This window comes from Ipomoea nil, unplaced genomic scaffold, assembly GCF_001879475.1.
Source record: "Ipomoea nil cultivar Tokyo-kokei standard unplaced genomic scaffold, Asagao_1.1 scaffold0805, whole genome shotgun sequence".
NCBI classification, from domain to species: Eukaryota; Viridiplantae; Streptophyta; class Magnoliopsida; order Solanales; family Convolvulaceae; genus Ipomoea; species Ipomoea nil.
In genome coordinates, this window is record NW_017617233.1 from 690,171 (window position 1) to 708,881 (window position 18,711).

The 18,711-nt window shown below is 34.6% G+C and overlaps 2 protein-coding genes across 2 annotated transcripts; one reads left to right on the forward strand and one right to left on the reverse strand.

Annotated features, from left to right (window-relative positions):
* The first annotated feature begins 8,290 nt into the window (after positions 1 to 8,290).
* Positions 8,291 to 11,367, forward strand: LOC109177843 (glutamine synthetase cytosolic isozyme 2). Its single transcript, XM_019327311.1, has 12 exons — positions 8,291 to 8,492; positions 9,091 to 9,130; positions 9,244 to 9,347; positions 9,430 to 9,478; positions 9,612 to 9,718; positions 9,813 to 9,900; positions 10,019 to 10,147; positions 10,236 to 10,310; positions 10,410 to 10,463; positions 10,569 to 10,606; positions 10,697 to 10,856; positions 10,955 to 11,367. Exons 1-12 carry the CDS (start codon positions 8,419 to 8,421, stop codon positions 11,105 to 11,107), a joined length of 1,071 nt encoding a protein of 356 aa, XP_019182856.1. The 5' UTR covers positions 8,291 to 8,418; the 3' UTR covers positions 11,108 to 11,367.
* Positions 11,368 to 11,912: 545 nt separating this feature from the next.
* Positions 11,913 to 13,900, reverse strand: LOC109177842 (aspartic proteinase PCS1-like). Its single transcript, XM_019327310.1, has 2 exons — positions 13,157 to 13,900; positions 11,913 to 12,811 (listed from the first exon to the last, which is right to left on the reverse strand). Exons 1-2 carry the CDS (start codon positions 13,793 to 13,795, stop codon positions 12,152 to 12,154), a joined length of 1,299 nt encoding a protein of 432 aa, XP_019182855.1. The 5' UTR covers positions 13,796 to 13,900; the 3' UTR covers positions 11,913 to 12,151.
* Between the last annotated feature and the right edge of the window lie 4,811 nt (positions 13,901 to 18,711).

Below are 18,711 nucleotides of genomic sequence, written 5' to 3' on the forward strand. Positions count from 1 at the left end.
CATTAAGTTAAATTTGCGCTGGCAATTCAAGATTATTCTTGCTATGAGGACAGGATGCGTATAAACAGATCAGGATTCCTTATACACCAATAAATGTATAACCTTTGGTCGATCTAGAAAGTCAGAAGTCTAGGGAGAACATTTTAACCAGACTTTTGAATACAAAAATTCCAAAGAGACTTTTGAAAAAGAATTAAATGGATATTTTTTTTGAATATTTTAAATTAGAAATGTTATCCTTCTAAACTACCACGTTTCTATGATTAAAATATTTTATACTTTTCTTTTACAAAACATTAGCATATGCAAAAGTAAGTCAATGAAGATGTCAATTATTCTGCTAAAATTACATATTTAATTTAATTAACTTCTAATTGCCAATCACATTGTGCTCAAATGACATATAGTGACATCTCACATGTGGGAAGTCATAAGATCGAGAGAAAAAATATGTTTGAACATATATTACAATGTAATAGAGTCAGTAGCATTAAAAAAAAAACATTTAATTGATTTAAACCGTTAGATCATGATCGCGTCGAGATCGAGTGGAGTACAAGCAGATCTTTTCCCGCATGATTCGCGAAGGGGACGAAAAGTCAACTTTTTCTGCTGAGCTAAAGTCCTGCCACGCAATCATATATTCATATCAAGCAGCAAATGAATACACGCGTTGACGGAGGCGCGTGACAAAGTCAGTTGTTATCCAATGCTCCAAGCACGACGTACAATAATACAATTCCGTGAAATTGTGACTTTCAAGGTGGCGGCGGGCCCATGGATTAAGAGATTCCAACTCCTTTGTGTTTTGGACTTTTCCTATCCGACGGCACGTGCCGGTAAACACTATGCTGGTCCTTAGGCACTGTTTTCCGCGCCCCACTGCAAAAGTTTTATTTTTTGAAAGAGTTTTTTCTCAAAATGGTCCCTCAACTATTGCTCATTCTCAATTTTGCATTTCGACTTTTAATTGCACCCAATGTGGTCCCTTGACCTTTAAAAATTCCCCCAAATTGGTCCTCCGTTAGAAATTCCGTCTAGTGAGTGTTAAAATGAAGGGCATTTTCGTCCATTTACCTATTATATGTCTAATATACTCTGAAAAATAGTCAAGAGACCATTTTGGGAATAGTCGAGGGATCATTTTGAGAAAAACTCATTTATTTATTTCATTTTTGTTTATTTCCATTTTTGTAAGACTATCAAATTAGAGTTTCTATACATTTCTTTTTACAAATATAAATAGTTAAAATCCACAATCAAACCTCAAAATTTTAAACTTTCTATACAAATTTGTTCCTTCTGTCTAAACATACAAACTTTTCCTCTAATCCTATCAAGTTTTACAATAAGTTATGTAAATTTCAAAAATATAATACTCATATACTTTTTATGTTCACACACACACTAAAACTTCAATAGATAATCAATCACTATGTATCATATTAAAAATTATTTTTACCATTGAAAATAACATTACTATTTTTATCAATTTAGACACCCAAAATGTACTCTTCACTTCTCGGTCACTATGCATTTTGAAAATAAAATTATTATTTTTACAATCAATCGCTATGCTCTGACACTTCTTCGTTCGAACTGAGAAGTACGCGTCACTTCTCGGTCAATGACAAAATCTTAGAAAATATTTTTGGAAAGTTGGCTTAACTTAGCTTGTAAGGCCATTAGTTTCATTCCAAAGTTAGTACAAATCATAGCTACCATTTCCAAATGCCTATCTACCCAGAAATACATCATGCTAAAGAGAGTCTAGAACTATGGCTATCAATTTTATGTCTTAAAGGACAAGTAAAATAAACCAAATGAAAAAATAATTAGCACAAAACAAACAATTCTAAACCTAAAGTCACATCATTTACCAATATTACAAGTTCTTGTCATTTTGAAATTTGTTTGTATTTTATATATGAATGTTAATAAACTTAAATTTGAAAGTTAAACTTGTTTATCAAAGTAAAAATAATAATAATTTTATTTTAACTATAAAAATAATATGTAATGTAATACATAGTGATTGATTGTCTTTTTAATATGATTATATATATATATATATATATATATATATATATATATATATATATATATATATATATATATGAACATAAAAAGATAAAAATAAAAAGTATATGAGTATTTATGAATGTTACGAAATTTATTGTAAAACTTGATAGGGATAGGGGAAAAATTTGTACGTTTAGATAAAAGGAAAAATATTGTAGAGAACGTTTAAAATTTTGAGATTTGATTGTGGATTTTAACTATTTATATTTGTAAGAAAAAAATGTATAGAAATTCTAATTTGATAGTGTTAAAAAAATGGAAATAAATAAATGAGTTTTTTTTCAAAATGATCCCTCGACTATTCCCAAAATGGTCCCTCGACTATTTTTCATAGTATATTAGGCATATAATAGGTGAATGGACGAAAATGCCCTTCATTTTAACACTCAATAGATGGAATTTCTAACGGAGGACCAATTTAGGGAAGTTTTTAAAAGTCAAGGGACCACATTGGGTGCAATTAAAAGTCGAAATGTAAAATTGAGAATAAGCGATAGTCGAGGGACCATTTTGGGAAAAAACTCTTTTTTGAAATAATAATTTATAGAGTTAATATCACTTTTGGTCTCTTGACTATCATAACTGAGTAATTATGCTGTGCATCCGTATGCACCATGCATGGTGCATACGAATGCAAAAACGACGTCGTTTTATTAAAAACGCGCGTCTCCCCTTAAAAAAAATATTCAGGTTCGATTCTCAGCAACAACATTATGTTGTTCATTCATTCTGGAATTTTAGTTCATAGATTATGGAATTTTAGTTCATTGATTCTGGAATTATAGTTCATCGATTCTGGAATTGTTGTTCATCGATCCTGAAATTTTAGTTCATAGATTCTAGAATTTTAGTTCATTCATTCTGGAATTTTTAGTTCATAGATTAGATTCTGGAATTTTAGTTCATCGATTATGGAATTATAGTTCATCGATTATGGAATTATAGTTAATCGATTCTGAAATTTTAGTTCATATGTTGTTGCTGAGAATCGAACCTAAATTTTTTTTTAAAGGGAGACGCGCGTTTTTAATAAAACGACGTCGTTTTTGCATCCGTATGCACCATGCATGGTGCATACGGATGCACAGCATAATTTGCCATCATGACTGAAGCACTTTTAGTCCTTGACTATTATTTTTTTCAATTTAGGTGCACGAATTTCTAACTAGTATAACTTTTGATTCTCCAATCCAATTTTCTGGTCACATATTACCGGAATTTCAAACGAAAAAATATTGTGTTGTAATTAGAAGGATATTTTGATCCTTTTAAATTTATTTCATTTTCCTCTTTTATTTTTTTGTGCCATGGAAATAATGCCACAGTGATTTTACCAGATTTTGTAGTTGTGTAATTGAATTCCTTTTCTTCTAGAGGTATTTGACAAGTTTTAATTATAATTTTAACCAGAATTTTCAAACCATAAGTGGGTTAACATGTTTTAGTAACTCTTTTACATTTAGATTAGATAGCTTGGAAGAAATTGCTTACTTTGCTGACAAAGTTGCTTAGAGCATTCACATTTGTTGGGGAGAATAGGGGATAATGTAAGAGTGATTAGGAAAGAGAAGATGGGAGGGGAGAGAGAAAAAAAAAGAAAAAAAAAAGGAAAATTAAATTAAAAAAAAAAAAAATCAGACTGACGGGCGCGTGCGCACTGGTGACAGCCACGCGTGGCTGTCACCAGTGGTGACTTTTGTGGTGGGTCCCATCATTTCTGCATTATCTCTTCATTTGCAGACCAATTATTTCTCACATTATCTCTTCCCCACATTAGTTATTATCTTGGGTGGGGAGAATTCATTCTGAAATATCTCCCTATTATCCACAAATGTGGATGCTCTTAGGTGTGCTGACAGAGTTGAGGAAGAAGAAAAAAATAAAAGAGAAAAATGAGATAAATTTGAAAGGAGTAACATACTATTCTAATTATAACACAATATTTTTTTGGTTGAAATTCTGATAATATGTGGCCGAAAAATTGAATTGAATGATCAAAAGTGATAATAGTTAGAAAGTCATGCACCTAAATTGAAAAAAGTAATAATCAAGAACCAACAATGCTTCAATTATGATAGTCAATAGACCAAAAGTGATATTTACTCTAATTTATAATAAAATCAAGTTCGTAAAACATTATTCTCGTATCTAAAAGTTACGAGTTTAATTTTTTACTACACTAAATATGACAATTTCTCACTGACCTCATAGGGATACCATATCCCTGCTCTAGGGACGGAAAGTTGTATCCATTTCTTATCAGGGATGAGTATATCCCTCCCTACCATGCCCCCATAAATAATGTATTATTAAACATAACAATTATTGAAAGTTGAAGTATATTTGGTAGTAAGGTTTTATTACGAAGAACAAGTCTTGGAGATTAAATCTTACTAATTACGTTTTGAAGTTTTTTTTTTTTTTTTTTTTACAAGGTTAATTTGGGATGGAGATTTTTATCATCAAAAATTTTTCACAAGGACAGGAATGGGCGGGGTCGCAAGATTGTATAGAGATTGTGGAGTATACTCTCTCCCTTATTCCGCCACATTGTCATTTTTGGTCAATATTTTCTTAATCGAGCTAATGGTCTTCTTATAATATTTTATGTTGTTTGTGTGGTTTATAAAATTTATTACTTGCACACTTTTATAAGTTATGACTGTGGATTTTCCTTATCACTTAAAGGCCCTATTTGGTAAATGGGTGTTAGCTGACAGCGAATTGAGTTAATTAGATGGTATAATTAGTTGATAACATTAGATGATTGTAGAAATGTGTTTGGTAATTTAGCTGTTAGCTGATAACTGTTTGATATAATTTCTTTTATAAAAAAAAGTTAATTAAAAAGTTGTTTTGATTAGCTTTTTGAATTTTAGCATTTTGGAGTTACAAAAAGCTAATTAATTAAACATTTATATTATTTTTTTTAATCAAATCAAACAAATAATAGTGGTCAAATAAATTAAAATTAATTGATAAGCTAACTATTTAATCAAAAGGTGTCAAAATTAAATGCTAAAAAACCAAAACTTTCACCTTACTGTTGCGTGTTTTACGGTGTTACAATTTCCGTTTAGGTGGTAGGTGCGACCGGCAAAACAATTAGCCGGTCCCACAAGAATCTGTGAATAGATTCCTACATTTCCACCTACCCTGCAATTTGCTGAATTTGTTTCTTTGGTATCAATTATCTAATTTTATGTTTTTTTCTAAGGAAATAATCTAATTTTATGTTATATACTGCTTTTTGACATACCAAACAACTATTATTAACAATGTGTATAATTATTGTATAAAGTTATTTGATAAATTGATTTATATATATTTTGAAATTTAATATTATATGATTTTTATTTCTACCGCAATACATGTCATTTTCAAACTATTTTATTTTTAAAATTAATTTAAAATAAAATTTTATAATAATACACTTATAAGTTATACTTTATAATGTTAGGGGTGGGAATGGCAAATTATGCCCTGGACCCGTGTCCACATTGAATTGTGGACACGGGCCCAAAACGACGTCGTTTTTTTAAAAAAAACGCGTCATTTAGTTAAAAAAAAAAATCACGTGCGTTTTGCCGTTAACGGCGTTATTTTTTTTTTGGATTATGAATGTACAGTTATGCCGTTATGAATATACAGTTATGCAATTATGAAATTATGAACACAGAGCTCTAACATTATGAACTTACAATTATGAACATATATAGTGATAAAATTATGACCATGGAGCTTTAAAATTGTGAATATAGAGCTTCGAAGATTATGAATGTACAGTTATGGAGTTATGAATGTACAGTTATAGAGTTATGAATCTACAGTTATGGAGTTATGAATCTACAGTTATGAGATTATGAATCTACAGTATGGAATTATGAATGTACAGTTATTGATCGAATTATGAACAAAGAGCTCTAACATTATGAACTTACAATTATGAACATATAGTGATAAAATTATGAACATAGAGCTCTAAAATTGTGAACATAGAGCTTCGAAAATTATGAATGTACAATTATGGAGTTATGAATGTACAGTTATGGAGTTATGAATGTACAATTATAGAGTTATGAATGTACAGTTATAGAGTTATGAACGTACAGTTATGGAGTTATGAATGTATAGTTATTAACATATAGTAATAAAATTATGAACATATACTCTTACAATGAAGCGGTCTGAATTTTTTTTTAAAAAAAAAAAAAGAAAAAAAAAGGAGATAACAGTGCCTGACGGCACTGTTACCCGTGTCCAGCAAGCATGCTGGACACGGGTCCAACGCATAACGATTGGGTGGGAATAGACCAGGCCTCTTCGTAGGGGCCTAAGGCCCGACCTATTTAAGGCCTACATAGGCCAGACTTGTTTAGTAAAAAGGCCAGACTTAAGTCTATTTTGAAGCCTATTAAATTAAACATGTCAGACCTATTTATATCAAGCTCGGCCTTCAGGTCTACAGGCCTAGCCTATTCACACACACATATATAATTTATTTGTAATATTAAGTTAGTATATATTCTATTTTATACTTAATATATTTTTATATTTGCAATATAATTCTAAGTATATATAATTATCAAACCCTAACTCTCCACCTCCAAAATCGCATTTTAAATTCTGATTCAACTATAAACATTGTTGTTAATCCTATTATAAGTGTTCTTATTATTTAATTGTTCTTACCGTTAAATATTTAATGAAGTGTCACGACTTAATTATGTGAGTTGATTGTTAACTATTTATAATATTATATAGGATGACAATCAATAGTACAATTGAATTCATTCCTAAACAAGTTAACAAGCATGTTATAGTTGTAACTTGTTTTATTTTATTTTATATATGGTTTAATACTATTATGTTTGCATTGTGACGATATACTTATGTAGTTATATATTAATTTTGTATTAGCTAGGTATATTTCTTAAATTATTTAGAAATACTTATTAAAGTTTTTAAAAAGACTTAATATATAGGTTTTAAATAGGCTTAGAGCAGAACTTACTTTGAAGTTTTTTTTTTTTTTTTTTTGGGAGATAGGGGGAGGGGATGACCCTAGTGATCAGTTGCTACTTTTTTTTGCAAAAGATCTAGCATAATCTTCTCGCAAAATGGCTCTCATCTCTATCGGAGGTGTGTGGAACTCTATCCAATCGCAACGTTTACTCGGGACAATTTTAGCTAGTCAATCCGCCACTTAGTTGAACTTGCATGGGATATAATCAAGCCTCAGCTCCCAGTCTTTCGACAGCCAGCTTTTGCAAAGTTTGGTAATTTCGCCACATGGACCTAGAGGTTCAGGAGCATCTTTAATCCATTAAATTTCATTTAGAGAATCACTAAAAAGATGAATTTTCCTTAAATCAGTTGCCCAGGCCCATCGCATGGCTTTGAGGATGACCTACATATTAAACATGCTTTTAAAAATATTTTAAGCCAGGCCAGGCGAATTGTCGGCTCAGGCTTAAGCCTAACAAAAAGTCTACATACAAGCTTAGGTCCAGGTCCAGGTCCAGATCTAATTTTTTAAAACTCGGCTCAACTCGGCCTATTTTCACCCCTAATAATATTTATGTGAAAGGACAACAACAATATTATTTTCCTTTCAAAAAAAAAAAACAATATTCGTTTGTATTTTTTTTCATTATATTTTTTAACCAACAAAATATTGAAATCAATTCATGAAGTACATTCTTTTTGGTTCATTATATTCCAAATGTTTTTTTTTTTTAATTTTTATTAATTCAAAATTCATTTGATGAACTAAACATGATATTAAAATTAACATATCTTTTAACTTTTTTTTGAATGCTACTAACTCTATTACATTGTAGTATGTGCTCAAACATATATTTTAACTTTATTTTCATTATAACTCCCGTTCAATCAATAGAATTAAGTATGTGATAAAAATTTATACTTTATAGAAAAATATTTAATATTTTCAAAATAATATAAACGACGATACTACATTATAACAGAGTCGGTAATACTAAAAAAAAAAAATTAAATTTTCTCTTTATAAACCAAGAGTACCAAATAAGGAGCGATAATTAGAGAGTAGTGAAGCCAGTGAAGCACTTCCGAGATTCTTTTATTTTCATAGGAGTCCGTACAGTATATTTTTTCCGTGGGACCCAGAAATTACGGAAATCTTTTATTTTTTGAAAGCAATTTTTTTTTTCTTTTTTCTACACAGCTATTCTGAATTGTTTTATGAAAACAATACGCTCACAGCTTTATAAAATCTCTTCTTCTTCTCCTCTTCTTTCTCCATCTTCCCCTGCATTCTCGCAAAGACTCTGTTCATACTAGAAGTCTCCCAAAATGTCTCTGCTCTCAGATCTCATCAACCTCAACCTCTCCGATCACACCAACAAGATCATTGCTGAATACATATGGTGAGTCAGTCTCCCTCGCTGCATTATTGCCCCCCACCCCCTCTGTTTAAGTTCTGTTTGACCATTTCTGGGGTTGTTTTTAGCTCTGTTGGATCTAGTTTTGTCTCTGTTTTACGTTGGATCTGTGTACTTGCTTGGGTTGCCGCTCGTTTCATCCTCTGTTCTTTAGTCTGCTTTACTATGCTTTTCATTTTTGGGTTTGTTGTTCCCCTGTTTTCTTTAACATGCTCTGATCCGTTCTGGGAAGTTTATATACGTAACGTTTTGAGTTTTTTTGTCATTATTTTCCCATGTTTTAATGATATGTCTGATTTGGTTCTGCTGTTTTACTAGTAACTTCACTTTCTGTGTGTGTGTGTGTGTGTGTGTGTGTGTGTTATTTTTTGATTTTGTTCTTTTGGATTTTGAGTATGTAAAGGAGTTGGTGGGTAGCTGTTTTGCTATGCCATGATGGGTTGTGTAAAAATTGAATCTTTGGTTATGTTAGATCACTTTGATTAAAGATCATAGTCTAAGTCAAAAGGCTGATCTTTAGTAAGAACCATGGCTGTTTTGATGTCCATTCATATCTCAATATTTCTCAACTTTTTTTGAATAGGATTGGTGGATCTGGTATGGACCTCAGGAGCAAAGCCAGGGTATTCTTCTTCTTCATATTCTTCCAATCTTCCAAGAATCTTTTTTGGGTCAAACTAACATATTTGTAGCTAGTAGGGCTTTCTTTGATTCTTTTTGTCTTGGTTTCTTGCAGACCCTTCCTGGACCTGTATCAGACCCCTCAAAGCTTCCAAAGTGGAACTATGATGGCTCCAGCACAGGCCAAGCTCCTGGGGAAGACAGTGAAGTGATCTTATAGTAAGTTGCTTTGGATCATTCATTTGACTGTGTTTTATGCTTGAGGTTCATTGATTTGACTGTATATGTTCCTTTGAAATAGCCCTCAAGCAATTTTCAGAGATCCATTTAGGAGGGGCAACAACATCTTGGTGAGTCAATTTATTGCTTTGCTGGATAGATCAGTGGATTGTGATTGCATTAAATTCTGCAGTTGAGGCTTTAAGTATTAGTGTTGACCTTTTCTAGCTGTGTTTGGTAATGGCGTGTCTCTCTTCTTTTTAGGTAATGTGTGATGCGTACACTCCAGCTGGAGAGCCTATCCCAACCAACAAGAGACATAATGCTGCCAAGGTTTTTAGCAACCCTGAGGTTGCCAAGGAGGAGCCATGGTACCATGATTTCTGTTGTGCCATTTCACTTTTAAGGTTGTGTTATGTTTTTTGTTTGGAATTAGGAGTAATAGAAAATTTTGATGTAAACTAGGTATGGAATTGAGCAAGAATACACTCTCCTGCAAAAAGATGTTAAGTGGCCTCTTGGATGGCCTGCTGGAGGTTATCCTGGACCACAGGTATATGAATTTAAGCTTTTATCCTGCAAAAATCTATCGTTTTGGTTATTTGGTTTGTGTTTTCTACGCATTTTAGTTGCTTAAATTGGTGTTCTGATGATGAATGGATTCTGCATAGGGACCATACTATTGTGGCATTGGAGCTGACAAAGCTTTCGGGCGTGACATTGTGGACTCACACTACAAAGCCTGCCTTTACGCGGGGATTAACATCAGTGGCATTAATGGAGAAGTGATGCCCGGACAGGTTAAAAATCTCTTCGTCTCTTTCAGCCTCGGGTTTTTCTTCTTTCTGTAAGTACTGATTTGTGTTCTGATTGCTCGGTGTTGTGCAGTGGGAGTTCCAAGTTGGACCCGCTGTTGGCATCTCGGCTGGAGATGAGTTGTGGGTTGCTCGCTATATTCTCGAGGTGTGATACGCCTTTCTTTCTTGAATGTGCCCTTTACCATCTTCCCAGGAATCCCAGCACCTTGCTTACTGCTAAATATAATTCTGCTGTTTTTTGCAGAGGATAGCTGAGATTGCAGGAGTTGTGGTCTCATTTGACCCCAAACCTATCCAGGTGAAGTTTAATGTTTGCTGCATTTAAGGTTGTTTTGGATTTTGGATGCCATTTTTGCTGTTTTTATTGATTATGTTTGGTTTCTTGTCCCCCCATGACATCTAGGGTGATTGGAATGGTGCTGGTGCCCACACAAACTACAGGTAATGTTCATAAGTTTATAGTCTGATGTTTCATAAGTTTATGGTCTGGTCTTCACAAAATAACATGGAGATGATGCTTTTTTTTTGCAGCACAAAGTCAATGAGGAATGATGGAGGATATGAGATCATTAAGAAGGCCATTGCAAAGCTTCAGTTGAGGCACAAGGAGCACATTGCTGCATATGGTGAGGGCAACGAGCGCCGCCTCACCGGGAGACACGAGACAGCCGACATCAACACTTTCAAATGGGTACGTTTCCCTTTCGGGGTTTCCACGTTAAAAGTTAAAAGACTGGTCTCGTGTGCTTGAATCGACTAACTGAACGACCTGGTTATGTATTTTTACAGGGAGTGGCGGACCGAGGGGCGTCGGTTCGTGTGGGCCGGGACACGGAGAAAGACGGCAAGGGCTACTTCGAGGACCGAAGGCCTGCTTCAAACATGGATCCTTACACTGTCACCTCCATGATTGCAGAGACCACCATCCTGCACAAAGATTGAGCCATTGCATGATGTTTGTTGGTGGGATATATTGTGTTTGGAACAGAAACAAAAGCATTGTTGTGTTTTACAAAAGCCCCTTTTCTTAATTGCTTGTTTTCATTGGGGTTGTCGAATGATGTGTTTTTGTTTATGGATTGTGCTTGTGTTTTCTTCTGCTAGCAAGGCTGATTTAATGTGGCAATGGTGTTATTGGTGTCACACAATCACAATATAGATTCGTCTTTTACTAATAAGGGTTATTTTAGTCTTCATCGGTCTATATTATTAATTTTAAATGTGGTAAATGATCACAATTTCATATTAACACTTGACAATTTCAACGGTCTATACTTGGACACATAAAAAAAATTAGAAAAATAAGTAAAGGGTCATGGTTGGATTTTAGGACTAAATTGGATCTTATAAAAAGAATGACTAAAGATGGATTACCACTTATAAATCTAGGACAAAAAATAGAATTAACTTTATAATTAACAAGTAGCGGTGAGTTATGCACTGGTGATCTTATGTTCAGTCCTAGTCTAGGTTGTTGGACTCGACCTAAGTGGTCGGTCCATATTCAGTCCTAGTCTAGGTTGTTGGACTCGACCTAAGTGGTCGAGTCCAAACCTATTTTAGTCAGAGACATTAGGAATGCGTCATTTTACTTATAGAAAGTACAACTTGGAGGATCTTGATCTAAATAGGAGATTACTTTCCTTATGTTTGAAGATGATTAATTTGAAATTAACATTCGAGAACAACATATCTTAACAAGACCAGTTTTATTATAGTGTACATGTAAACAAAATAGAAGTATTCCACCCTAATAACATCATGATCCAATATTGTTAGTGTATCCAAATATATATACAATACTACAAGCTAAATACTTTAAACTATATATACCTATTCTCACAACGTCCCCAACGACTCTATAAGAGATCACATTTTTAATTCACACACGTCAATATTTTTATCATCGCTTTTTACTTATAACGTACTTTCTGATAATGACGGTAAGCTTTTCTGTAACGAAGTTTAGTATACTATTGCTAGTGACTAAGCTTTGCTACAGTCTGCTTTTCCGAACCCCACACGTTGACTAACCAAGTCAAATTCCACCCAAAGATTTTGTTGATGGAAGTTTCCAATGATGTTACTTGCCACCCCAAGTGATTCTGACCGTCCGATGCCAAGACAGTGGATCCCACGGCCCACGCCGTCTAGAATCCTGTCCTTCCCGATCAGAATCTCCGCCCCGTTGTCGAATTCGAAGGCCATGTCGCCGATTAGGTTTCCGATTTCCGCCGGGTTGTTGCCGTCGAAGCACATGTCCAGGCTTCCGCCGTAGACGTACCCCTTTTTCAGCTTTGCGCCGGCGAGGCGCACCACTTCTTCTCTGATCGTGTTGTAGGCTGCTTCCACTAGAAACGTGTACTCTGTGCCGGAATCTATCATGGTCTGGCCGGAGCCGCCGGCGTCGGGGCGGAAGACGCTGGGCGGGATGTTGAGCTTTTTGCCGCCGATTTTAATCCCCAACAACGCGACGGTGTACGCCAGTGGATCAAGGTTGGGCATGCGTTGGCTCTGGGAGAATGTCAGCAGGTTTATGTACTGAAATGTGCCGGAGTTTGGGTTCCGGCCGAGGTAGAATGTTCCGGTGGGCTTTATTGCATGGTCGCCTTGTCGGACCGGCACGCAGTAAGAGAATCTCTGTACCTATTGAAATTAACAGAGAAAATGAATCAATAACAATGACAAAAAATAGGTTTCCAATAAAGAAGATGCTCTTCTTCTGTTTCATTTTATCTATCTTATTTACTATTTATTGGCCAAATTAATTTTTTTTCTTTACTTAATTTTTAGTATTTTTTATTTTTAAATTTAATTTTTTATATTTAATAATATTTTAATTATATAAATTTTATATATTGATATTAAATTCAAGTACTCAACATGAAAAAATTAAATTAAAATAACTCCAATCAAGTTTGATTAATAAAAATAACCGACATCATATTTATTTGTAACATTAAACATTTACAAAATTACCCATAGACATACCTTAGCTTGGGAGGCGAACGATAACCGCCCACGGTTCATTCCCAAAATACCCTCAGCCTGGCCGGACTCCGTCGTGCATCCGAGGACCATAGGAGGGGTAGTCTGGGACTCGGAAAACGAAACTTTTTCCCTGACGAGATTGCCCTCCGCGTAGGTTCCATCGGCGTAGAAGTAGGAATAGTGGCAGAGCTGCTTCTGGTCGCACGAAGTCGGGAGGGTAAAATCGGGAATTCTCGGTTTACACACGGGGTGGTTGCAGGGGAGAACCGAGAACGAAGACGACAACGACGGGTCAAACGACGTCGTCGGAGGCGGCGCCTTCGCCGGCGGAGCTTTCTTGTGGCACTGAATCCAAGAAAGCTGGCTCCCGGTGTCCAAAACCATCTGTTGATCCTGCGCCGGCGTCCCTATCGGCAGCGTCACCACCAGCGCCATCGAATACTTGAAACTCGACTTGTAGTTCAACGCCGGCGCGTCACCGAGCCGCCGAGAAGAAAGGTAAATATTCCTAGCGGAACCGCCACGAGACAACGAGGTTGAGGTAAGAGGAAAGGAACCAGACAACAAGGCAAAGGTTCCGAGAAAGTTGCAGGAAACAATAAGACAGAAAAGGAAGAAGAAAGAGGTTGCAGAAGCCATGAGGAAGTGAAAAACTGAAAATGGTGGTTTTAGTTTAACAGAGGGTTTAATCTTTATTGTTTCCCCAGAAGCTAAGGAGACGATATTTAGAGAGTACGTGTTAGTTGTGGGGAAGGAGAGTGATGAGAAGAGAGGTATTTATATGGTTCCAAGTGGGGATGAAAACGACAACATATGTGTAGCAGTGGAACGCCAAAGAAGAAAAACACAAACAGACAAACCAATTCAAAACGCGGTTTCTTATACTACAAAGAAGAGGATGTCTGTTCCAAATTCTTCTGCCCAGAATCTGCTTCTTACGTTGTACCGATCATCCCTGTGCTTTTGATATTGTTCGATTAGTTCTTAGGTGATAGATTGTGTGAAAGTTTTATTTAATGTGTAGGGTTACGTTTCTGGTGGGTATCCGACATTGATCTTCCTATCTAATGAGCTGATGTGTTACTGCGATTTATCTCTCAACTATCTTGTTGAGGCAGGATGAAAGATTACTTTCTTTTCGGCCAGAATTAGAATATTTAGATGATGGTTCAACAATTAAATTAAAGGGAATTAATTCCTATGGAACCATACCCTTTTAGCTGGCTCTTACTTTTTCTTTCAAATTAAGGGAGTTAAGATCCAACAATGACTAGAAATTGCTGTAAAGCATAAAGGTGATGAAGGTTGAAGGGTACTTAATCTTGGTAAACGTACTTATGTATGTAAGTATGTACATAGGATCTCAAACATTAGTGCCATGGATGGGATACATATTACACATTTACACGAGAATGAGATTTATGGGTTGCGAATTTTTTTTAGTAGTAAACTGTTAGAATTAAAGTAAAAAAATATTGGTAAGAATAATATGGACTATTCGTTTTGGGGTAATATATAATTGTATTCTTTGGACCATAGATGATGGGATGGATTCCTAGCTTGGTCTTGAGTCATACAATACTGTTACTTCTTGAATTGTCTTTGTGCCTATATATAGTGTGACACTAGCTAAATTCCATGTCTTTCGTGACCAATGTCTCTTATGTTTTTTCCACATCTAACCACAAAAGTAATGTATCATCCAATAACTTGTTTGAAGGGAAGATAGAATAATTGAGGATGGATGCATGGAATAATTCAAAATTCATGAACAAAAATTACTGAAAATATTAGTTATATTGTTTGGTTGGTGAGAATGAAATTATTTAGAATATTTATTTCATGGTTTGGTTTGATTATATACACAAAAATTATAATAAAGAGAACGAGAATAATTATATTTTGTCTTACTAGGTTGAATATATATATATATATATATATATATATATATATATATATATATATATATATATATATATATAATTTATTTATTTATTTAAATTATTGACGCGAGCCTTCTTTTTGCTACCACTAGACCTAAGGTATGACTCCATTTTTTTTTTGTACCCAGGATTTTTATTGACGGACGTAGTATTAATCCCCTCACTGAATTTTAGGTACCTGGATCTTTTGAATATGACAATTAGCTTGAAAATTTAAGGCTACTCCATACCCAATATCAAAAATGAACCTTTACCTTTAATTTGGTTAATGATGAATGAATTCCTCCCAGTCAACCACACCCCAAATTTAGGGCATGACTCCATGGCAGAGCTTAATCTATATATGTCGTAGGGTTTGCTAGCCAACCAAACTATTGTCTTCCATAAACACTATCAAAACTCAAACAAAAAAGTTGCAATCAAACCCACACGAAATAGGCTAAAAGTTTTAACACCAGCAGGGCTGGCTGGCTGCTAGCTATGAGCCAGCCAGATGGCAGCACGTACGAATTGAAGCAACAATCTTCATCACCATGAACAAGTGAGAACGCAATCTGTCACCAATTAATTGGGGTTTGTTATTGTAGGGTGATGGTGTGCTTGAGTCCCATTTGGCATGAAGATTCTCTCGTGCGTGCATATATGCATGTCACATTCGCCCACTAATTATAACCATTTATGGCCTCCTCGCTTTCCGTCACAGGTCGTCTCTGAGATGGCGACTGATTTTTGACGCTTCCCCATACACTTGCGTGCTTCGGGTAGGTTCATTATATGTGTGATTAATAGCCACTAACTTTATTTGATTGTGGTTAGCCGACGATTGCCTTTCATCCTCTCAATCATGCCTCAATTGCATGCACTAATAATACTTCCATAAGTATGGTTAAAACTCAATCTTCCTAGTGCAGTTTACCTCTAATATCTCTTTAGTAGGTGTAGTTTGTGGATTATTACATAAGAACGGGTTTATTTGTAATGCATATTTTTGAATAGCAGTTGCGAGTTTTTATCATGCACACCCACACTGTGCAATTTTAGTGCACATCTTTAAGAGCGGGTGCGAGTTTCCCTCATGCACACCCACCCAGTGCACATCTTCAGGTAATGGTTGTGCCAATGAATATTTTCGAGTAGTGATTATGAGTTTCTCTAATATACACTCTCGAGTATAGTGGATGCATGCACATCCTCTAGTTTGCGAGCTATACATGAGCGGGTTTAGCCCTTGCACATCTTCGAGAGTACTGGTGCGAGTTTCCCTCCTGTACACCCACCCAGTATATATCTTCGGATAGTGATTGTAAGTTTTTAGTTTCCATCTTGCACACCCTCTAAATTGTGTGCTCTTACACGAAAACAGGTTTATCAAGTGCACATTCCTTTCTACACACCACCCAATGCGCATCTTTGGATAGTGACTGTGAGGGATGCAAGAAGAAGTTTCTCTAAACACGAGCAAGTTTACCCAGTGCATACCTTGACCAAAAAAAAAAAAAGAGAGAGAAAGAAAGATGGAGAAATACACGTACTATACTAAGAAAACTCTATGCAATGGTATTATTAAAAATTAATTAAATTTATAACTTTCTGATAAGAAAATCATGCTCCATCTATTTGATTACCCTTTACATGCTTAAATTCATCATTTTTACATGTCGTATAGGGGGTGGCAAGATATTTTTAATGGGAGTGATAGCTAGCGAGAATTCACCTGAGGAAGTAAAGAAAAAAGCTAAGTCATGTAAAGTGAATTTGGGATAAACAAAAAGTTGATGGAATGGCGTGGCTTCATGTCGATCAAAGTTATCCATCACGAGTTTCATGATAGAAAATGATTTGATGGAGATAGGTAAGCCAAGAGAGAGAGAGCATGGGGAGTTCACACACCTCATATGATCCACACAAAATAAGTAAATAAATAAATAAATAATGGAGCGGATTTATTTTTATCAACACTCTTACCTTGGAACTTATCAGCCAGAATTTTATTAATGTAATTTACTTCTTTTGTGTTATTTGTATACTATTATACAAGAGTAAATTAGCCAATGACCTTATGATCTAGTGATATGATTATTCCAAATAGGAGGTCATAATTTGATCCCAGTGAATTCAAATAGTGATTACAATTTCTCCTTTACCTTTGTCACGCAAAAAAAAAAAAAAAAAGACTAGATATTAGACATTATAGTTGTGGTTGGTATATAAAGACATATTTATCTTCTATTTTTATAGTCATCATATATCTATGTATTTTGGACACATGTCAACTTATAGTATAACACGTTATGAATAGTGGCGAAAATTGAAAATAGGAAGATTAAACTTGAAATAATTTTACAACTACATAATTAAATTTTTATAAATTAAAAATCATGATTTATATTTGAAAATTTCATTATATTTAAGAGATGCTAAATGGAATTAACTATTGTTGATATATTGAAAAAGGAGCATAAATATTCTTTAATTAGCCCATTAAATTAATCTCATAGTTTGTCCTTTGAGTTCAAATGCATGAATGTTCCTTGATCACGAGAGCATAGCTTAATGTTTTTTTTTTTTTTTTAATTATGGGATATTAATTTCTTCTCTTTTGCATAATATATATCATAGTACATATATAATATCATAGAAATCTTAGCAATTTCATCATGAACAAGTTCAATGAAGAATTATTGATTGTACGTGGGAGTAGATTGTAGGGGCCAGGTGGCACTATATGTTTGAATTAACAAATGATAATAATCTAAGCAATAGAAAACCATGGGTAGTCCATTTTATCAACTCAAGTCTGCCTCATGAATAGGGGACATAATAATTTAATTATAGCACTATTCAATTACTAGGTTTTGGACTTTGCTTTCTAGCTATGTGAAAACATGACTACAATAGAGACTCATCAACAAAACATTTTACTAGATTATTAGTTAGTAATGTAATTTTCTAAACGATGGAAATCATCCTTCACTATTTCAAAGTATATGGGGGATAAATTCTGCTTCTATATAATAGTCGTCTGTAAATTATATAAAAGATTAAGGTAAACCGCACTAGAAAGATCTAAAAGTGTGTATCATGTAATCCCACTCCTAAATTTGTGATCTTTAGGTGATAGATCTCAGCCCAACCTTTGGACACCAAGCTCAACATGTCTGACTCGGTCTTGGCCTGACCTACGCCCACATCCTCGGACTCGACTTTCGCTTCGTCATCGATTCGAACTCGTGACCTCGGCCGGATTTCAGCGTTGCATTATGCTTACTTCCCAAAGGGTCACCCATCTTGGGACTATTGTAAGTCATCTGATTGACATATCCTACTTAAAACCAATTGGTGATAAGTAATTGAACATTAATCATTTAAGTACATACCTCCATAGTTCTCGAATCGAGCAGGGGCTAAACTTGACCAACTCGATCGACACTCAACATTAAGTACGAGAATTATACTCTATTTACTTCGTCATTTCTTTCAAGGCCAACGTACTTATTTTTATAACATAAAAGTGTGTGTTCCATTTATAGTATTTCTTAATTATGTGCAAAATTAATTGTTTTAATATGTAAATATATCTTAGCATCGCTCGTGAGATTACACTAGTTTATT